We start from the raw sequence: 18,411 nt of genomic DNA, 5'->3' as shown, positions 1-18,411 counted from the left end.
AAATCTCTTCTTTCCGTCTCTCCCTCCCTCGTTCCGGACGGGTGTCCAGGTCTCCGTGGGGTCCGCAGGGGACTGGTGGATGAAGGGATGAGGGACAGAGGACAATCTCTCTCACGTCTTCCTCGGCGACTTACACCGACACCTGCTGTGACAGTATCAAGTCTGGCTCCTCTCCCTCTCTCTGAAGTATTAGCTGTGACACGGAAACCAGCTCATTCACTGCCACACTGATCCCCATTACAGAGAAAAAGTGAGGGAGGGGGGGGCAGAGAGAGAGAGAGAAGGGTGGGGGGGTGGAAGCCAGTGGGGGGCATTGAGGCGCAACATAGTGAGGTCAAACACATTCAGTAATTAGACCCAGGAGCACTCTTACACACACACACACACACACACACACACACACAGAACTGTGGGCTTGTTCTATCACACACCCAAGACAAATACTGTCCTCTCCGCACACTCCTAACACAGTCACTAATCTTACATCACAAACCCCACACCCCACTCATTCAATCCTCCTGACTTAATGGTCTTGTGGAGGTAAAGGTCATGGCAGTGGTTCAGAGAGACAGGCTGATGGGAGTGTTCCTCACACCTCACTGAGTCCCAGCAGGGTGAAGAGTGGCACTCAGGGAGTCAGTCAATAAACACAATGAACAGGAGCCCCCCCCCCCACACACAAACAAAAAACAAATGTAAAGGAAGGACAGACACTTTCTTCAACACAATGTAATTGTAAGTTGCGTTTAATACAATAAAGATAATCACAGTAAACAGGATTGACAATATAAAAGAGAGCAGAGTGACGTTGACCTTATAACCCGTAGAAAAAGACTTCCGCAACATCAGAGACATGTAAACCTCACATCCAAAATAATGAAAACAGACAGATGCAGCTGTCCAGTTGCTTTGGTTGCTTGTACAGATATGGACATATCGTTTAGACTGTAAACTTTCAGTTTCAAAGTGAGGGTCCCAACTGAAAACAAAGATGAGGAGTTAGCTTTTAAGTGCAGCAGTTTTAGTGTGAAACTCTAACTTAATCTCCTCGCCATCCAGACGCAGAGCTTCTGACTGGAAAACTCTCTCTGACCAATCCCAGTGGACCACCATTCAACATCAAGACTGGCTGTCTGTCGACCTAACCCAGTTCCCAGCCACCAGACTGTACTCACTGACGGTTCTCCTGAGAGCATAAAATCACCGACTGTGAATTTGTATTCTAAAAACTATAGTACCTAGACTGCAGCCAACATATGCCTGCTAAGAACACAGCTGGGATGAAGGAAGAACTATAAAAACAGGAACAGCAAAGTCAAAGGGAGGCACTTAAACACATGTATATTATACATCAGTTCTGTGTTATAGGTAAACATGACAAAGTATTCATCAATCTACACATTTAGGACAAAATTAAAACAAAACACGACAACATGTGTCTTGTTATGCTAAAATCATTTGGTAAACACATTTTTGTGAACTTCAATCGAGCAAAAGTTCAATTAACTAAATTAGTGCTAAACTGTGCATCTGAAAGGAGGCCTGGATGATCCTGGGCTTAATCTGTGCTGCCCCCCTGTGGCCAAAACTGGCACTGACCTTGTGAAGGCTGTGGTCAGTGGTTTAGATAGGTTATGGTTGGTACATTGCTGACAGTGAGGTATGGCTACTGTATTTTTGGTCCCCCCAGCAGATATGTCCAGATAAATCACTTGATATACAGTTAAACATTTGGCAAATAATACTAGAAATAGAAAATGTCCTGATTGGTATATGATGTATAATGATGACATGCCATATAAAGATGTACAGAGTTAGCACATGTATATGTCTATACCACATCACATATATAGGCTGTCTATACAGACACAGGCACTTTTGACCAAGCATACTCTGTTACTGGCCTCAGCACGGCTCTGCTGTCTCCTACTGGACAAAGTGGTTATGGCTTGTCCAATCACAGCGCTGGATAGGGAGGAGGGAGAGCTGTCAAAAGTTCGAATGAGGAAGTTACAAGAGTACAGAAGCGACCTTCTGATCATGTAATATGTAGGCGTGTGGGGGTAAATGTTGATGCTGTCTGTGTGTGTGTGTGTGTGTGTGTGTGTGGTTCAGATGTTGGTGAGCACATTGCTCGTCAGCAGGGTGATGGTGAGCGTGCCGGGCAGGTCGTTGTCTTGGCGATTTCCCTTGTCTCTCAGGTGCACCGTGTGCTGCTGCTTGAGGTCATTGGGGTCAGTTGTCAAGGTCACCTGACCCAGGAAGGAATCCATCAGGATGTTCCTGTTGTAGATCTGAGTGGAGGAGAGAGAAGAAGACACGAGAGAGAAGGAGAGCAAGAGAAAGAGGGGTGGGGGTGTGATGGAAAGAGGGGAGAGAGAGGTGAGAGAGGGAGGGGAGAGAGAGGGAGGAGAGAGAGAGGGAGGGGAGAGAGAGGGAGGGAGAGAGGAGAGAGAGAGAGAGGTGAGAGAGGAGAGAGAGGGAGGGAGGTGAGAGGGAGAGGTAAGAAGAGTGAGTGAGTATGCTAGAGACAGTTCACTGTGCTGCCTCCCACACAGTCAGGTAACACACCTCTATCTGGATGGGCTTCTGGGCCTTCTTCCTGTAGAACAGAGCCTTGGTGTCGAACGCAGGGCTGCGGGTGTCTTTGTGGACCGGAGAGCGAACCTTGTCCCCCTCACACCTGATGATCACGTACGGGTCGGAGGCTGCAGGACACACACACACACACACCCGTCTGTGAACTAAACACATTAACCTGTGAAGTTCAGCCATGATGATAAACCTGGATGTAGCCACTAGATGGCATCAGAACACTATATAAACACAGACAGACAGCTCCGGGCCCAGACAGACAGACAGCTCCAGGTCCAGACAGACAGACAGCTCCAGACCGACAGACAGACAGCTCGTACCTCCGTTGGAGTCCTGTCCTGCCAGCCCGTCGGCCTGCAGCACGTGGACCTGGGTGACCAGGGAGGGGAAGCCACACATCCCCGTCCAGCAGGTCTGGGGGGGCTGGTGCACCGTCAGCTCTCTGGGACGGACGACAGGGCAGGAGGAGTGAGTGTGGATGAGTGTCTACACACCATCAGTGTGTGTATGTGTGTGTGTGTGTGTGTGTGTGGTGGTGGGGGAGGGGTGGCTCCGTACTTGCTGTCTGATGGGACATCAGTGAAGGTTCGGAGCAGGAAGTCTCCCTCCAGACCAGGGTCAAAGGTCGTAGGGATGATGACGTAGCGACCTTCTTTCAGATCGATGCGGAGGAACACACTCCGGGAGTTGATGTAAACACTCCCCCCGACCTTCTGCTGAGGGATGTGCATGCGGTATATCCTGTTCATCTCCACCTGCGCACGCGCACACACACACACACACACACACACACACACACACACACACACACACACACACACACACACACACACACACACACACACACACACACACACACACACACACACACACACACACACACACACACACACACACACACACACACACACACACACACACACGTTCAATCCACTGACTGTGTTTGAGATGCTTTCTCAAGGACACACACACACACCCTGTGGATTTCAAAGCCGATGGCCAGGTTTTCTCCCTTGCCCTCTCGAAGGCGAGCTCTCTTGTCTTTCTGCTGAAGACAGACCAACACCTCGTCCTCGGGCTTCTTCACGTCAAACACGTACTGTGGAGATACACACACACACACACACACACACACACACACACACACACACACACACACACACACACACACACACACACACACACACACACACAGGTTACATCAGCACACAACCTCACACACACACACACACGTAAAACACACACACACGTGTAAAACACAGACACACACACCTGTGGGTTCTGGAGGAAGGTGTGTTTGTTGTTGGTGCAGCCTCCCGAGCGGTTGGTCAGCGGGTCGTCGAGACGTTGCCAGGCGCCCGTCATGGCGGATTCTTCCCAGGTCTTGTGGAGGCTCAGGTAGGACGTGTTGATGAGGCGACACAGGATCAGGTCTGTGTAGTGCTCACAGAAGTCATCAAACGTCATCCTGAACACGGAGGGAGGGAGGTAGGGGCCATGACCGGAGGGGGTCAGGGGGGAGAACAGAGGGACAACCATGTCAGGCTAGAGGGAGCAGTGGCAGGCTGGGGAGGTCAGAGGTCGTGGTCCTCACATTTAAATCTACATTGAGTCATTTAGCAGACGCTCTTATCCAGAGCGACTTACAGTAAGTACAGGGACATTTCCCCCCCCCAAGGCAAGTAGGGTGAAGGGACACAACGTCATTTGGCACGGCAGGGAATCGATCCGGCAATCTTCTGATTACTAGCCCGACTCCCTCACCGCTCAGCCATCTGACTGCATACTCACCAGAACTCTCCGTCGTCCTGCACTGTCATCCCGATCTGCTCTCTCACACTCTTGCTCACTTTCTGCCACTCCTCAGAGCTGCACACAGAGAGGCCCAGACAGAGAGGAGCTAAGAAATGTAGCTGAATGTCCTAATAATGTATTTGTGCAAGCATCAGGACACAGTGTCTCTCCTGACACAGTGTTTAGCTCTGGCGGCCCGCCACAGCAACATTTCTGCCGCCACGGTATCAGAAATAGGGCTGTACAAAAGGCCGTCTGTCAGCAGTGATTGTTAGAGTGCATGTCGGAGAATAGCAGGGACACGCGCTTCACACCGCAGTTGAGATTGCGTGTGTGCGTCGTTGAGAACTGTAAGTCGTATAACTTATGTTGTCAGTACATTTAAGCCTGTTATTGTATTAGTCTATAGTTCTTGCAAATTTACAATAAGTTAACTGTATTCTTCCCCTACTCGCTAAATTGCACATGTCAGCGAAGGACAGCAATTGCTGCCCTTGCTCACGTTTGTATTTTAGGTGCATTATTATATGCTAAAGTAGCTTCAATGAATAAATAGTGGGTTTATCGTTATTATTTGCAACAGAATGCTTATCCTATGGAGATGAAATGAAGCAGAGTTGGGACAGAGCTGCCCCCACACACACCTGTCGCTCCAGGGTCCGGTCCACTCCCTCTGTCCCCAGGGGTTCCTCATGCGGATCATGGTGAGCTTGTCAGACCTGAAGAAGGCCAGCAGGCCGTGGCCCAGACGCACCTTCCTCACGTCCGTCACAGCGTAGGCGTGGCCCTTCACCAGGCCGCACTCCAGACGCGCCTCCATCTCCGCCGACGACGTCGCCTGGCCACACACACCGGACACACACACACACCGGACACACGATTAAAAACCTCCTTTTATTACTGTGACCCGTTTTTAGCTGCATGACTCGTCAGTCATTCTGAGAGGGCAGATATCCAACCTGAAGGAAGAGAGGTGTGTGTGTGAGCGAGTGAGAGAGTGTGTGTGTGTGTGAGTAAAGGTGTGTGTGTGTGTGAGCGAGTGTGTGTGTGAGCGGGTGTGTGTGTGAGCGAAGGTGTGTGTGTGTGTGTGTGTGTGAGCGAGTGTGTGTGTGTGCGAGTGTGTGTGTGTGTGTGTGAGCGAGTGTGTGTGTGTGCGAGTGTGTGTGTGTGCGTGTGTGTGTGCGTGCGTGTGCGAAGGTGTGTGTGTGTGTGTGTGCGCGAGTGTGTGTGTGTGTGCGTACTCGTATGGAGCAGCTGATGAGGCCTCCTCTGTTGTGGACCTTGAGGACTCTCTCAAACAGCTCGCTGCGTTTGTCCTGGTCGTCCTTCAGCCTGTCAGCCACCAGGTCCAGAGGCTCCGACACGCCCCCGGTGAAGTCCACCAGGGCGTCAGCCGTGTTCCCCCCGTCCAGAGCCTCATAGCAGCCATGGAGCCTACACACACACACACACACACACACACACACACACACACACACACACGTCTAATACACAACTTCGTACAAACAGTCTGACCCGTTCCCTCTGCTGTGATTGGTCGATGGGCGTACTTTGCATAAGCCTTCTCCACCAGCGCGCTCCAGAACTCGTTGCTGTCGTTGGAATGACAGTACACCAGCTCGCCATTGTTCACCGTCGGCAACCGGTCGTCAATGACCACGTCCGCCCACTGGCCAAAACGCCAGAAGCGGAAGTGGAAGATTCCGGCGTAGGATTCTGGCTTGTCCCATTCCTGGTCCTTCCAGTCAGGAATGACCTGTGGTGGAGAGGGGCCGTCGCTGTTAAGGAGGAACAATTCCTGGCAGAGGAAGGTTTATCCCATGTATTCACACACACACACACACACACACACACACACACAATGACTGCTGTGTTGTGTGTGTGTGTGCCATAAATAAAACAAGCCAGTGAGCTATGACCAGCCAGACTCCCAGAAGCCCTCAGCAGCCTCCCACAGTCCCTGGTCTCACGTCATCCGCGCCTGTTGCTTAGTGACATCACACATCAGTCGGCACGGCACTTCCCCTCTCTCCCCCCCCCCCCCCCTGTTCTCACTTCAACTATACCCACACCCTCGCTCGTGTATCCAGCCCCACACCCTCACTGTACATAGCACAATCAATACAGCCCCAACCAGACCATCCATACTGCCCTCAGGGGAGCAAAGAGAGGGACAGAGAGGGAGGGAGAGAGAAAAAGACACAGAGAGAGAGAGAGAGAGAGACACAGAGAGAGGAGAGAGAAGGTGAGGTGAATGAGAGGAAAAAGGGAGGGGACAGAGAGAGATGACATAAGAGGAGGAGAGTTTTAGAACTAGTCAGTCAGACACACAGAGCCACAGGCAGAGGCAGAAGAGAGGCAGAAGAGAGGCAGTGGGAGAGAAACATCCAGAGAGCCTAAGCCAGACCCCCCACACAACATCCAGACAGGCAGGCAGAGCCCTCTCCCTATCCCAGGAGGATGAGCATTCAGGCGGACACTGACACGGCAGACTCCCCCTCCAAGACTCTGGAGATGAGCTTCACGGAGGACTCGTCTTTGACAGAGGTAAGGTGGATGTGGTTTAGACGGGGTTCGTATTGTTTAGATGGGATTAGTTGGTGTGAGCGTGGTGATGGTAACAACACTGCCCATGTAATCTCCTCTCCAATGCTGCACTTTTTCTACTCTCCTCTCTCCTCTCTCCTCTCTCCTCCTCCCTCCTCCTCCTCCCTCCTCCCTCCCCCCTCCTCCCTCCTCCCTCCTCCCTCCTCCCTCCTCCTCCCTTCCCACCCCTCCTCCAGTTGATGCGTCACCGCGCAGCGTTCCTCCAGCGCCCGGGTCAGAAGCGTCAGGACGGTGAGCGTCTCCTCCTCCCTCATGAAGCCGTCTACCGGCTGGACTTCCCCACCCAGGACCTCCGCTTCTCCCGCTGGCACGTGAGCCTAGTGGGCCAGGGCCGGGTGACGGTCAGCGGGATCTGCCAGCTGTGGACCCCGGACCTGACCAACCTGATGACGCGCCAGCTGCTGGAGCCCGTGGGAACCTTCTGGAGGAACGCGGGCGACCCCGACAACACGCCCCTCAAGTTCCTGGAGGCGGACATCCAGGAGTTCGGAGAGAGGATCGCCGAGCTGGCCAAGGTGAGGAAGGTCATGTACTTCCTGTTTGCCTTCAAGGAGGGAACGGACGCCTCGAAGCTCAGCTGCACTGTGGAGTTTGAGGAGAAATGAGTGCGACCTTTCAACCCCTGGGCACGTAGCGGAGGAGAGGAGGAGGACACGGTCGTCCGGGCTCCCACGTAGCGCACAGCTGAACTCCAGCTCTACTTGTTATAGCTCCCTTCTGTGTTTTGGTCTCCACTTAAATCTGTCTTTTTTTGTGTGTGTTTCTAACGTGTGGAGAGAATACTTTAAAATAATTTGAAAAGACACGTGGGACTGAATCAAAACGGTGAGTGCATAGATCATGAATGTCTCGTTTATATTATCATCGTTGGAAAATGTTGGAGGGGCAACTTATCTGCAAACACCTCCCCCACCCCAAATCACTATGGTTACTAGATGTACTGCATGTCTGCCTGTCATAAACATCTGCTGTATGTGTCCTTTGTTGGGTAACATATTAAACAGATCTATCAGTACTCTGCCTGTCTGGTCTCTGTGTGTGCTGGGCTTGGTGTCTGGGGAGCGCAGAGCAGAGCAGAATAGAGCGAAGCAGCACAGAGCAGAGCAGAACAGCGCAGAACAGAGCAGTGCAGAGCAGAACAGTGACATGGGTGCAGCCACAGGCTAACTTTAGCTATTGCTCATTGCTACAGTAGGGCAATCAATACAGAGCCCCAAATCACTCTCTGAAACACACACACACACAGGACGTTGGGAAGAGGGGGGGCTCAGGTGGGTTGTGAAGTGTCTCTGACAGCCCTCTAGACTAGGACTACTAAGTGGAGAGCGATGCTCAGGAAACATGCGCCGTGAGCATGTGTGTTTACAGCGTGAACGGACACCAGTCAACAGCAGTGGGGGGGGGGGAGAGAAAGAGAGAGCAAGCATATGAGAGAGAGAGAGCATGAGAGAGAGAGAGGGACTGTGTTCTCATTAGTTATATGTGTCTAATAGAAGTGGAAGACAGCGTTCCTCCGTCTCCATCAATGCAACACAAACAGCCCATTAACTTCCATTACTCCCCCCTCTGCATCACAACACTCTCCCCCTACGGCCTTCCAACCCAGACGACACACACACACACACACACGCACACCCCCCGGCACGTTGTCTCTCCTGACCAGCAGAGGCGACAGCTTATCCTTGCTCGCTAGCGGCTCTGCATAGTTATGGAACCTTGAACAGAATCCTCAGGGGACATCTCGCCTCAGCCCCTAGCTCCCAAACAAAACTCTCCCTCCCGTCCTGATCTGTGATCGACTGTCATGCCTGACAGCAGCCCATGCACAGGGCCCGGGGCCGTCATCAGGCTAGCGCTGTGGAGGATGTAGGTTACTGAACCAAGTGTTTTAACTGCCATAAAGCCAAGAGGGGTTTGGCAGGCTGCTGACTGTGTGTGTGTGTGTGTGTGTTCTGTCCCAGAAGGTTGATTAGCCTGTTAGAGCAGCGCCTCAAACACACCAGCTGTTTCCTGGATGAACAAGACCCTGGCCCCCCACAGGAAACTGCCAGATTATCAGACACGACTGTGTTGAGAACCAGTCTCTGTCTGTCGGTTTCCCTCCCTCCCTCCCTCCCTCCCTCCCTCCCTCCCTCCCTCCCTCCCTCCCTCCCTCCCTCCCTCCCTCCCTCCCTCCCTCCCTCCCTCCCTCCCTCCCTCCCTCCCTCCCTCCCTCCCTCCCTCCCTCCCTCCCTCCCTCCCTCCCTCCCTCCCTCCCTCCCTCCCTCCCTCCCTCCCTCCCTCCCGGTGTTGATTACAAAGCCTTACAGAAAAGAGGAAAGGAACATTCTAGGGTCTAATTATGCCAGCAGTAACTCCAGCTGGGAGTTGACTGGACTGTTTCTGTGAGAGCCGGCAGCATCCCTGAGGCCCATCCCTGAGGCCCATCCCTGAGGCCCATCCCTGAGGCCCCGCCGTGAGGCCCCGCCGTGAGGCCCCGCCGTGAGGCCCCGCCGTGAGGCCCCGCCGTGAGGCCCCGCCGTGAGGCCCCGCCGTGAGGCCCAGCCGTGAGGCCCAGCCGTGAGGCCCAGCCGTGAGGCCCAGCCGTGAGGCCCAGCCGTGAGGCCCAGCCGTGAGGCCCAGCCGTGAGGCCCAGCCGTGAGGCCCAGCCGTGAGGCCCAGCCGTGAGGTTGTGCAGCCATGAGCTCTGCACATGGAGGTGATGTTCCAGCCCCAGACAGGCTTGGAAAACACAGAGGATCCTGGGAGGACGGCAGGTCTATGAGGAGAGCATACTGGCCAGGAACACAGAGAACCAGGACAACCCTCTGAGACAACCCAGACTGATGAATCTGGAGAACTCAGTGGAAACACACACAGACACAAGCACACACAGTTCCAAGTGGAGTTTGAACAACATGCTGTTCCCCCCTCCCCCCCCTTCACCCTGTGACACTCATCTCTTTCCTTCTGTCTGTCTCTCAGGTCATGGCTCCAAGTGAGACCAGGGGAACTACGGCTAACTGTTCCCCAAACGCAGTGCTTCCACCTGGGCTTGGCTCCAGGAAGAGGCAGGACCGCTCACCTTGCCTTGAGCATGACTCACTGATTTAAACTAACACCCGTGTGTGTGTTGAGATTCACATCCACGCAGGCGCTACGCAGTCACTCGTTATTACCTCCCACATAGAACACAAGAACACACCCTCAGTTCCTCCAAAACAAACACACACCTTCTGCCAGAGGGCCTCTCTGGAGGCTAGGCTGGAACAAGCGGCAACGAACCAGCAGTTCCCAAGCTGGCCTTGGTTCAGGTCGTGGGCGCTGATCCCATTGACGAACAGGTGGGGATCTGAACACAGGTCCTTCAGGGAGAAAGAGAGGGAGAAGAGAGGGAGACAAGTGAATCAGGGCGAGTTTCACTTTCTTTTCAATAGCAGTGACCACATTTACGACAGTCTTTTTCCATCAAAAGAGAGTAAACATGTTATCTGTCTTCTGAGCGCCCACTAATAGTTGGGTGGGGTGGAGGGAATGGGCGGGCGGGCGATTCTGGAACCACAAGATAATTAACAAACCGGTTTCTCCTCCCTTTCTTGTTCCCCGCCCACAGCCCGATGCCTGCCGAGCCCCATCAGGGAGCAGCATCCCTGCCTAGAGCTGTAGGAGAGGCCCAGGCTTGGTTGTGGTGCAGGCCGGACCACAGTCTAAGTAGAGGGCAGCGGTGTAGCAGACTGACAGAGGGTGGCGCCCAGGCCCCTCTTAACATCTCGAATCCCAACATCTGGAAGGGAGTACCCTGGTGCATCTACTGGTCGGACCAGTTTTAGGCGTTCTATTAGACAACAGAGCAGAGCTCACAGTTCAGCCAGGTGAACACAAGATTAGGAATTAAGGTAGGTCGAAAAACTAAAGCGACAAAACAAGCGTATTTAGAGTCTTGTCGTTAAGTGAGCTGAACATGACCCATTGGAGACCCATAGGAGAACCATCTAACGCTGGGTAACCTGTCAGTCTTACCTCCCTCAGCCCTTCTCTAAAGACAGTCTCACTCATTCTCCCATATCTCCTTCTCTGTCTTTCTCCAACTCTTCCCCTCTCTCCCCCTCTCCCTCCCCCCTCCCTCCCTCCCTCCACACATCTGTGCGTGTGTTCTCCCAGGGGCCATGCAACTGTCACAGTGTGTTCAGGCTCCCTGCTCAACGCTGCGTTCGCCAGCCACCAAGGGGAACAGACAGGCTGCGTTAAGAGTCGCTGCGTTCAGAGGCTCTGCTGAACACAAGGCTCAGTCTAAGGGCTCAGGCGGCAACCTGAACCTCGGCACAAGACTGAACATGAGCCCAGCTGGCTCAGGGAACACATTCCTGCCGGATAACTCACTCTTCCTCGTCATCATAGATGGATGTGATCCTCCTGGTCATTAGTCAGCATGTACTGTTTCTGTCTGTCAAAAAAAAATCTCTCTCTCTCTCTCTCTCTCTCTCTCTCTCTCTCTCTCTCTCTCTCTCTCTCTCTCTCTCTCTCTCTCTCTCTCTCTCTCTCTCTCTCTCTCTCTCTCTCTCTCTCTCTCTCTCTCTCTCTCTCTCTCTCTCTCTCTCTCTCTCTCTCTCTCTCTCTCTCTCTCTCTCTCTCTCTCTCTCTCTCTCTCTCTCTCTCTCTCTCTCTCTCTCTCTCTCTCTCTCTCTCTCTCTCTCTCTCTCTCTCTCTCTCTCTCTCTCTCTCTCTCTCTCTCTCTCTCTCTCTCTCTCTCTCTCTCTCTCTCTCTCTCTCTCTCTCTCTCTCTCTCTCTCTCTCTCTCTCTCTCTCTCTCTCTCTCTCTCTCTCTCTCTCTCTCTCTCTCTCTCTCTCTCTCTCTCTCTCTCTCTCTCTCTCTCTCTCTCTCTCTCTCGTCTTTGTGCAGGAGTAAGGAGTACACAGACTGTGAATGTCTCTTTCGCCTCCCTCTATCCGGTTCATATATCCATAAAGATCATTGTTCCATAATGGCATCAATGAGAGGCTTTGTATTTGCTTTGTCACACCTCAAGATAGCGATAGAGAGAGCACACAGAGCAAGATAGAGAGAGAGAGAGACACAGAGATACACAGACACACACACACACACACACACACACAGAGAGACAGACACACACACACACACACACACACACACACACACACACACACACACACACACACACACACACACACACACACACACACACAGAGACACACACACACACACACACACACACACACACACACACACACACACAGGGAAGCCAGACTGCCATGGGTAAGACGGTGGGGCCAGAAAGGGGAGCGAAGCAACAGCAGCATAAAACACTTGATCCAGGAACTCACTGGTCTTTAGTATATCAAGAGGTAGGAGCAGGGTGTCTCCCAGCACACACACTGGACATGCGGTCATCTAATCCACAGCCACTTAGCCCTAACATCTGTCACTCCAGCTGGAACCCCAGAGAGAGGGATACGTTAGAGACAGGAAATGGGCCCACTCACAGGATAACAAGGACCCATTCCAGTCATTATGTGACCATTGTGGTCCAGGAAATCTGATACATTTCTGAACTGTAAAATGATAGAAACCACACACACACACACACACACACACGTCAATCCAAGTCAAGTATATGTACAAAAGTCAAACACTTATTAATCACTCGTTCACTATTTGACCGTGGAAAGACACTTTTGAAAACAGGCTGCCTAGCGTACTGCTGGTATTAGAGAGAGAAGTAACTACTGCAGGTCAAAGTGGTAGAAATGCAAACACACACACACACACACACACATTGAAATTCAAGGCCAGTTGAATAGGAATCCGTAGAGAGCAAATTCCAACCATTCCACATGCTGTGTTTGCAACCTTGACTGACCCCTCCCCCCCCTCTCACGCTCTGATCAGGAAGACCCACACCCACCTTGGGTCTCTTCCATGTGATGCGGCCTATGGTGTTGGCCTGATAGAAGAGGGACTGGTCGGAGGCGGGGAAGAGAGGGTCTTCAAACAGACCTCCGCTCTGCTGACACTGCCTCCTCAGAGAGGAGAAGGACTGGCCCTCGTACGACACCACCATACCCCTGGAGACACACACACACACACACACACACACACCTTCGTTACTAACACACTGTCAAAACACACACACACGCTCGTTACTAACACACTGTCAAAACACACACACACACACACACTCGTTACTAAGACATTGTCAAAACACACACACACACACACTTTTATTAAATCTGTCTCCGTGGGATCCTCTCTGAAGCTGTGTGGAAGAAAAAAAAGTTTTGACATTTAGAGACAGAAGACTGGCTTCATGGCTTTGTCACCATGACAACAGGAGAGAAAGAGTTCAAGAGCAAGCTGTTACATTAGAAACATTGGAATAGTTAAAGTCTACTACTTTCAACAAGGGCAAGCCCCTAGATGGTAACATGTATGTTTTCTGGATAACCAAGCACACATTGATGTGGTATTGAGTGTAATGAGAGTATTAGAGAGTGTGTGAGCAGTTTGTTGTCCCATGACTCCGGTCCGACACTGACTCACACAAAGAACGTGTATATCCTCCTTTTAAACAGGACATACAAACACTGCCAAACAAACACACAGCAGAGATCCAGTCACATGACAGGGCAGCTAAACGCGCACAGTACGTTTACCGGCTCTCTGAAAAAAGAACTGCATTCCAGTCACAGAACGATATACTAGCATCAGACGTGATGAAACAGACAGCATTAGATTCTACTCATGAACTATGGAGTAATGCGTAGTCGCTTCATGTTCTGTGGTCCTTCGGCAGATTTGACCAGGTTACTGGTTGCCATGGAGTCCATTTATGGGATGTGGAGGGACTGTAATCATATTAAAGTCTGTAGCAGAAGGCCTGCACTTCACGTACCACACTGAGGTTAACATACAGATGTGATTGTGTGCAATCTCTGCAAGGGTAGTGTCTGTAACCAGTGATTAATAATTCATCTGCTCCATCTCTTCCCTGTACCAGGAAGTAAATAGAGAGGAGATGGTGAGGAGAGACAACAGTAATGTTTAACCACAAGGTACCACTATGAGAGCAACAGAATCCTGCACCATGAAGATATGACTCATTTACTCCCAGGTAAGAACTTTTCCTCTGAGCAGAACTATAACAGCTCTGTGCAGAGAAACTGAGGAGGCAGGGAGAAGGTCAATGATATGGAGCACTGGAGATGCCCATGGCAGGCAGGCAGACAGGCGGGGGGGGGGGGGGGGGGGCGATAACATGATCTCCACCTGTCAAAATCAGTCCGTTTGTCAACTAGACCGTCACCGATTCCTCCTCGTATTCTTTCAATCTTTCAGCTCTCTTTTCCATTCTAAGTAGCATGCGGGGAGACGGTACATATTCTGTGCATGAACTACACCGGATACCAAAACGAATGTCGTAGGGTGTGGTTCCGTGTTGTGACTCTTTGAGCGCAATATCAACACTGCGACCAAACTATGGAACAATAACCTCATTCTTAAGACCATCATGGCCGGCTAAACTATGTTTAAATGAGTCACACGAACCAGCTGTGGACAATTTAGATTCAGCAGACATTTTACTCACTTTTTGAAAACTTCTAAGTAATATAAACGCCGTTGTAGCCTATTGATGTTTTTGTTCTAACAAAAAGTAGAAACTTAAATTAAAAACCAGGCAAGTGTCTACTACCCGTGCAATTCACGAAGTTTTATGGAAAGGGAGTATTTTCCCAGATGTAATATCAGTTCAAGCAAGTCCATAGAAACAGGAAACAGATTCTGAGATTGCCATGAGGTAACTCTGTCTTTAATTAACTTACCTGGGGCTTTGGATACCTCAATGACGTATCTGTTCTCCGGGGATGCGTCGTTGTTGTCCCTTGTCTCCCAGTCTCTTCCTGAAGATGTACGGTTTCTTGCTCCGTTTTTCTAGCTGCGGGAGTTGACAGAAGCGAACACGCATGAGGAGGGGGAGGAGGAGGAGCCGTGGCGCGAAACGCTAGGTGAACAGAGCATGTGTCACATTATCTTATACAGACTACGTGTCCACTTTAATTGTTTTGCTACTAGTAAGGCAGCCAATCCATCCTCCCCCAAGAAAAAGATGTGAAACGATTTTATTCCGACTGCTATGTTAATTTGGCCGTATCTGTGCGCTGGAATAGCAATACGAAAGTTAGCAGCCAAAGCATATATAGACTGTCTATTAGACAGTGTTTCGCAATTTTAAATGTAGCCTACTGTACGCCTAGGTGATGCACGCAGAGGGGAAAACATTTTAACACGTTTATTATTAACTGTATTCACATATAACTCTGTCTTTAATGCCTCACATACTTTACACACAACATTACCATTTCACGAATAATCGATTAGGGGGGGCACCGAAATTTTGAAAGTAAAAACCGTAGTAAAAAGTATAATTTTATTAGCGCCTCATGCAACTCGCGTGGAATGGGGACCTCTGGTGGCATTTCAATGGTAGTACTAGATAAAAGTGGATTTTGATTAGCTTATTCATTATTCTATGATCTTTCCAGACAAAATAATATACCACAGATTCATAATGTGCAGTAATCACGCTAAAATAGACAATAAATCATCCAACTTACAGACGCAAGCAGTGAAAACAGAGAAATACATACTGAAATAAGCTCGAGGGCGAATAAAACTAAAAACAAAATTCAAGGTAAAAAGTATGACAAAAAAAAACTATACTTCTGAAGTAACAACCGTAATTTGTGGTGCTAGTGGCATCACAGACGCCTTCTGCTCCTGATGATGCCATTAATCTTTAACATCTTGAGACCGGACACACAAGTGTCATGTGAGAAACTGCACTTTACACTTCACCAGTTCTCTTCTAGAGAGCTCTCTTCTAAGAGAGCGAATACAACATTCTACCGTACTGTCATCGCGAGTGGAGATCACACAGACCTTTACCAGGGTGTAACAGGCTGACTAACAAAACGAAGCAGTAAGTAAAAAAAAAAAAATATATATATATCCTCAGTAGAAAACTGGAGTTTTCTGAAAGTTTGTGTTGACAGATGTACAGTAGCCTCAATCCATCCAATACAAAACGTCACTTTAGTAGGCTGTCATGATCACATTTTCACAGACACATTTTTGATTAGCTGCAGGTCTTATTGGTCATCAGATATTTACGCATTACAACACTCAAATAAATGTGATTTTTTTCTCCATACAGTTCAGAGAATCTGTGAGGATGTTTATTGCACAGCTACTGGGATGTGTGCTTCTCTGGTCTCACCTGATTGGCTGTGTGGCTCCAGGGGGTGTGGCCAGAGACAGAAGCCCTCTGACCCTGCAGGAGACCACAGGGGTCAAGGTTCACACAGGAGGACGGCTGATGTTACCCTGTGGGAACCAAACACATACAGGTCACAAGGTTACACACACACACACAAACACACACTTGAGGAAGTTGAATAATGTACATAGACCTATGGGTTACCTAGGGGTCAGATGGCTGAGCGGTTAGGGAGTCGGGCTATTAATCAGAAGGTTGTTGGTTTGATTTCCGGCCATGCAAAATGACGTTGTGTCCTTGGGCAAGGCACTTGCCTCGGGGAGAATGTCCCTGTACTTACTGTAAGTCGCTCTGGATAAAAGTGTCTGCTAAATGACTAAATGTAAATGTATATGCACAGGCAGGCACACATCTTAATATAATAGTGTGAGACAGATGTTCAGTAAATGTTCCTGAATCCTTCTGTCTTTAGACATGGTCCAGTATTGGCACACCCCATTTGGCCAGGTCCAGAACGACAGCTTCCGTGGCAACAAGGACGACCCTGTAGTGATGCAAAGTGACGGCAGTCTGAAGATAAACACTGTCACTCAGCACCACGTTGGTCTCTACTACTGCCTCCTGCAGGACACAGAGGGAATGACACTGCACTCATACCGGCTACACACGATCCCAGACCAGCATGACCACAGTAGACCCCATCTGGACCGGAAAGAACGTGGTCAAGTTCAACCACCTGACTGTGTGGTTCCACCCCTCCTGACCCAGGCCCAGAGTGGAGGAGGGCAGCAGGCCCAGAGTGGAGGAGGGCAGCAGGCCCAGAGTGATGGAGGGCAGCAGGCCCAGAGTGATGGAGGGCAGCAGGCCCCAGTAGCCAGACCACAGAGGGGTGTGGAGGGTCAGTGTGAGGAGGAAGGGAGGAGTGGCTCCACGGTGTCAGACGGACAGTTTGCAGGGGCGGTAGCGGCGTCCGTGGTGGTGACGTTCCTGGTGGGGTTCAGCTCTGGCGCCCTGAGCAGAGCTCCCCTTCTAAGGTAACGTATTTGATGCCCCACAGACTATGTTTGTCATGGGTGGTTTCCCCTATAACCGCCCTGATGATACCCCTCTGTGTTCCGTTCCAGGTGCATGAGAGGGACCCGAGATAAGATGCGCTCCCTCAGCCGGCGTCGCCGTCAAACCGCCGTCCCAGACCACCACACGCAGGTTACCATGGCGACCCTGCCCTACCCATGTGACAACGGGGCATTCCGGACAGATGGGGAGTCGTCCTTAACGACAGCTCCGCCCGCCAAGCCTCAAAGAAGCTTCCGGAGAGGGAAGGAGGAGGAGCCGGAGGCTGCCACCTATCTTGAGGGATGTGACAACAACGGAAGAGAGGCTGATGTGAGGAGAGACAGCAGGGAGGAGCGTGAGGAGCAGAGAGACAGCGGAGGAGAGAGGGAGGGAGAGGGGGGAACGAGTGGATGGAGGAGAGAAAACGAGGGGTGGTTGGAGGAGAGTGGACCTGGGGGTAGTTATTCAGGAGGAGCGAGTGAACCTGAGGAGGCGGGGTTACAGCCAGATGAGGAGAGAAAGGACGAGGAGAGAGGAGAGCAGGAAGAGAGAACAGACGGCGTGGATGATGAGGGGGTGTGCTCTCCACCAAGGCCAGCGCGACGCAGCCGGGTGATTCGCCTATACCAGTACGACGAGGAGGGGCATCGCTACGGTCACCTGACAAACTCCGCCCCCTCGGAGACAGGCCCCACCCCCAGGTCCAAGCAGCGCTCGCTCTCCCTCACTCGGCTCAACGCCATCATGACGGCGGCCAGCGCCAACCCGCTAGAGCCTCCCGACAGAGACGCTGGCGAGGAGAGAGACGCGGGGAAACGGGGCGGAGACTCTCCAGAACAGGAGAGACCGCTCTTCAAAATGGACATATGAGGTAGAAGCCACAGTACAGAAGATGGCAAATAGGATACGATCAGAGAAACACTGAGAAAACAACACTAGAATATACAATCATACACACACTTGATAATATATTCATAATATTTAAAGATTTCCACAGCACCCCAACATATTGAATACTTTGAAAAGCTTAAACAAATGGTACAGTTAATTATTGTTTAATAAATAAATGTTTTATGAGGGTCTGGAG

At 51.0% G+C, this 18,411-nt stretch overlaps 3 protein-coding genes across 4 annotated transcripts; 2 read left to right on the top strand and 1 right to left on the bottom strand.

The window, feature by feature from the left end:
* Positions 1–728: 728 nt before the first annotated feature.
* On the bottom strand, positions 729–15,367 carry capn5a (calpain 5a). Of its 2 annotated transcripts, XM_084674355.1 has the most exons (14): positions 15,349–15,367; positions 14,815–14,927; positions 12,900–13,059; positions 10,209–10,340; positions 5,940–6,145; positions 5,631–5,823; positions 5,034–5,227; positions 4,387–4,464; positions 3,868–4,063; positions 3,572–3,694; positions 3,154–3,350; positions 2,916–3,037; positions 2,572–2,708; positions 729–2,294 (listed from the first exon to the last, which is right to left on the bottom strand). In XM_084674355.1, exons 3-14 carry the CDS (start codon positions 13,053–13,055, stop codon positions 2,112–2,114), a joined length of 1,917 nt encoding a protein of 638 aa, XP_084530481.1. In that variant the 5' UTR covers positions 13,056–13,059; positions 14,815–14,927; positions 15,349–15,367; the 3' UTR covers positions 729–2,111. The 2 variants fall into 2 exon arrangements, with proteins under 2 accessions (XP_084530481.1, XP_084530480.1); XM_084674354.1 differs by lacking the exon at positions 15,349–15,367 and having other exon boundaries at positions 14,815–14,969.
* Positions 6,726–8,001, top strand: ompa (olfactory marker protein a). The gene is made up of 2 exons (XM_084674356.1): positions 6,726–6,936; positions 7,173–8,001. The coding sequence occupies exons 1-2, from the start codon at positions 6,850–6,852 to the stop codon at positions 7,599–7,601; spliced, it is 516 nt and encodes a 171-aa protein (XP_084530482.1). The 5' UTR covers positions 6,726–6,849; the 3' UTR covers positions 7,602–8,001.
* Positions 15,368–16,223: 856 nt separating the features above from the next.
* Positions 16,224–18,400, top strand: LOC146257804 (uncharacterized). The gene is made up of 3 exons (XM_084675068.1): positions 16,224–16,398; positions 16,741–17,302; positions 17,393–18,400. Exons 1-3 carry the CDS (start codon positions 16,224–16,226, stop codon positions 18,192–18,194), a joined length of 1,539 nt encoding a protein of 512 aa, XP_084531194.1. The 3' UTR covers positions 18,195–18,400.
* Positions 18,401–18,411: the final 11 nt, after the last annotated feature.

The sequence above is a fragment of the Hypomesus nipponensis genome, chromosome 15 (assembly GCF_054491055.1).
Source record: "Hypomesus nipponensis isolate SF chromosome 15, ASM5449105v1, whole genome shotgun sequence".
In the NCBI taxonomy this organism is placed as follows: Eukaryota; Metazoa; Chordata; class Actinopteri; order Osmeriformes; family Osmeridae; genus Hypomesus; species Hypomesus nipponensis.
The sequence above is the reverse complement of the archived record's forward strand: the minus strand, read 5'-3'. Positions and strand labels throughout refer to the sequence as shown.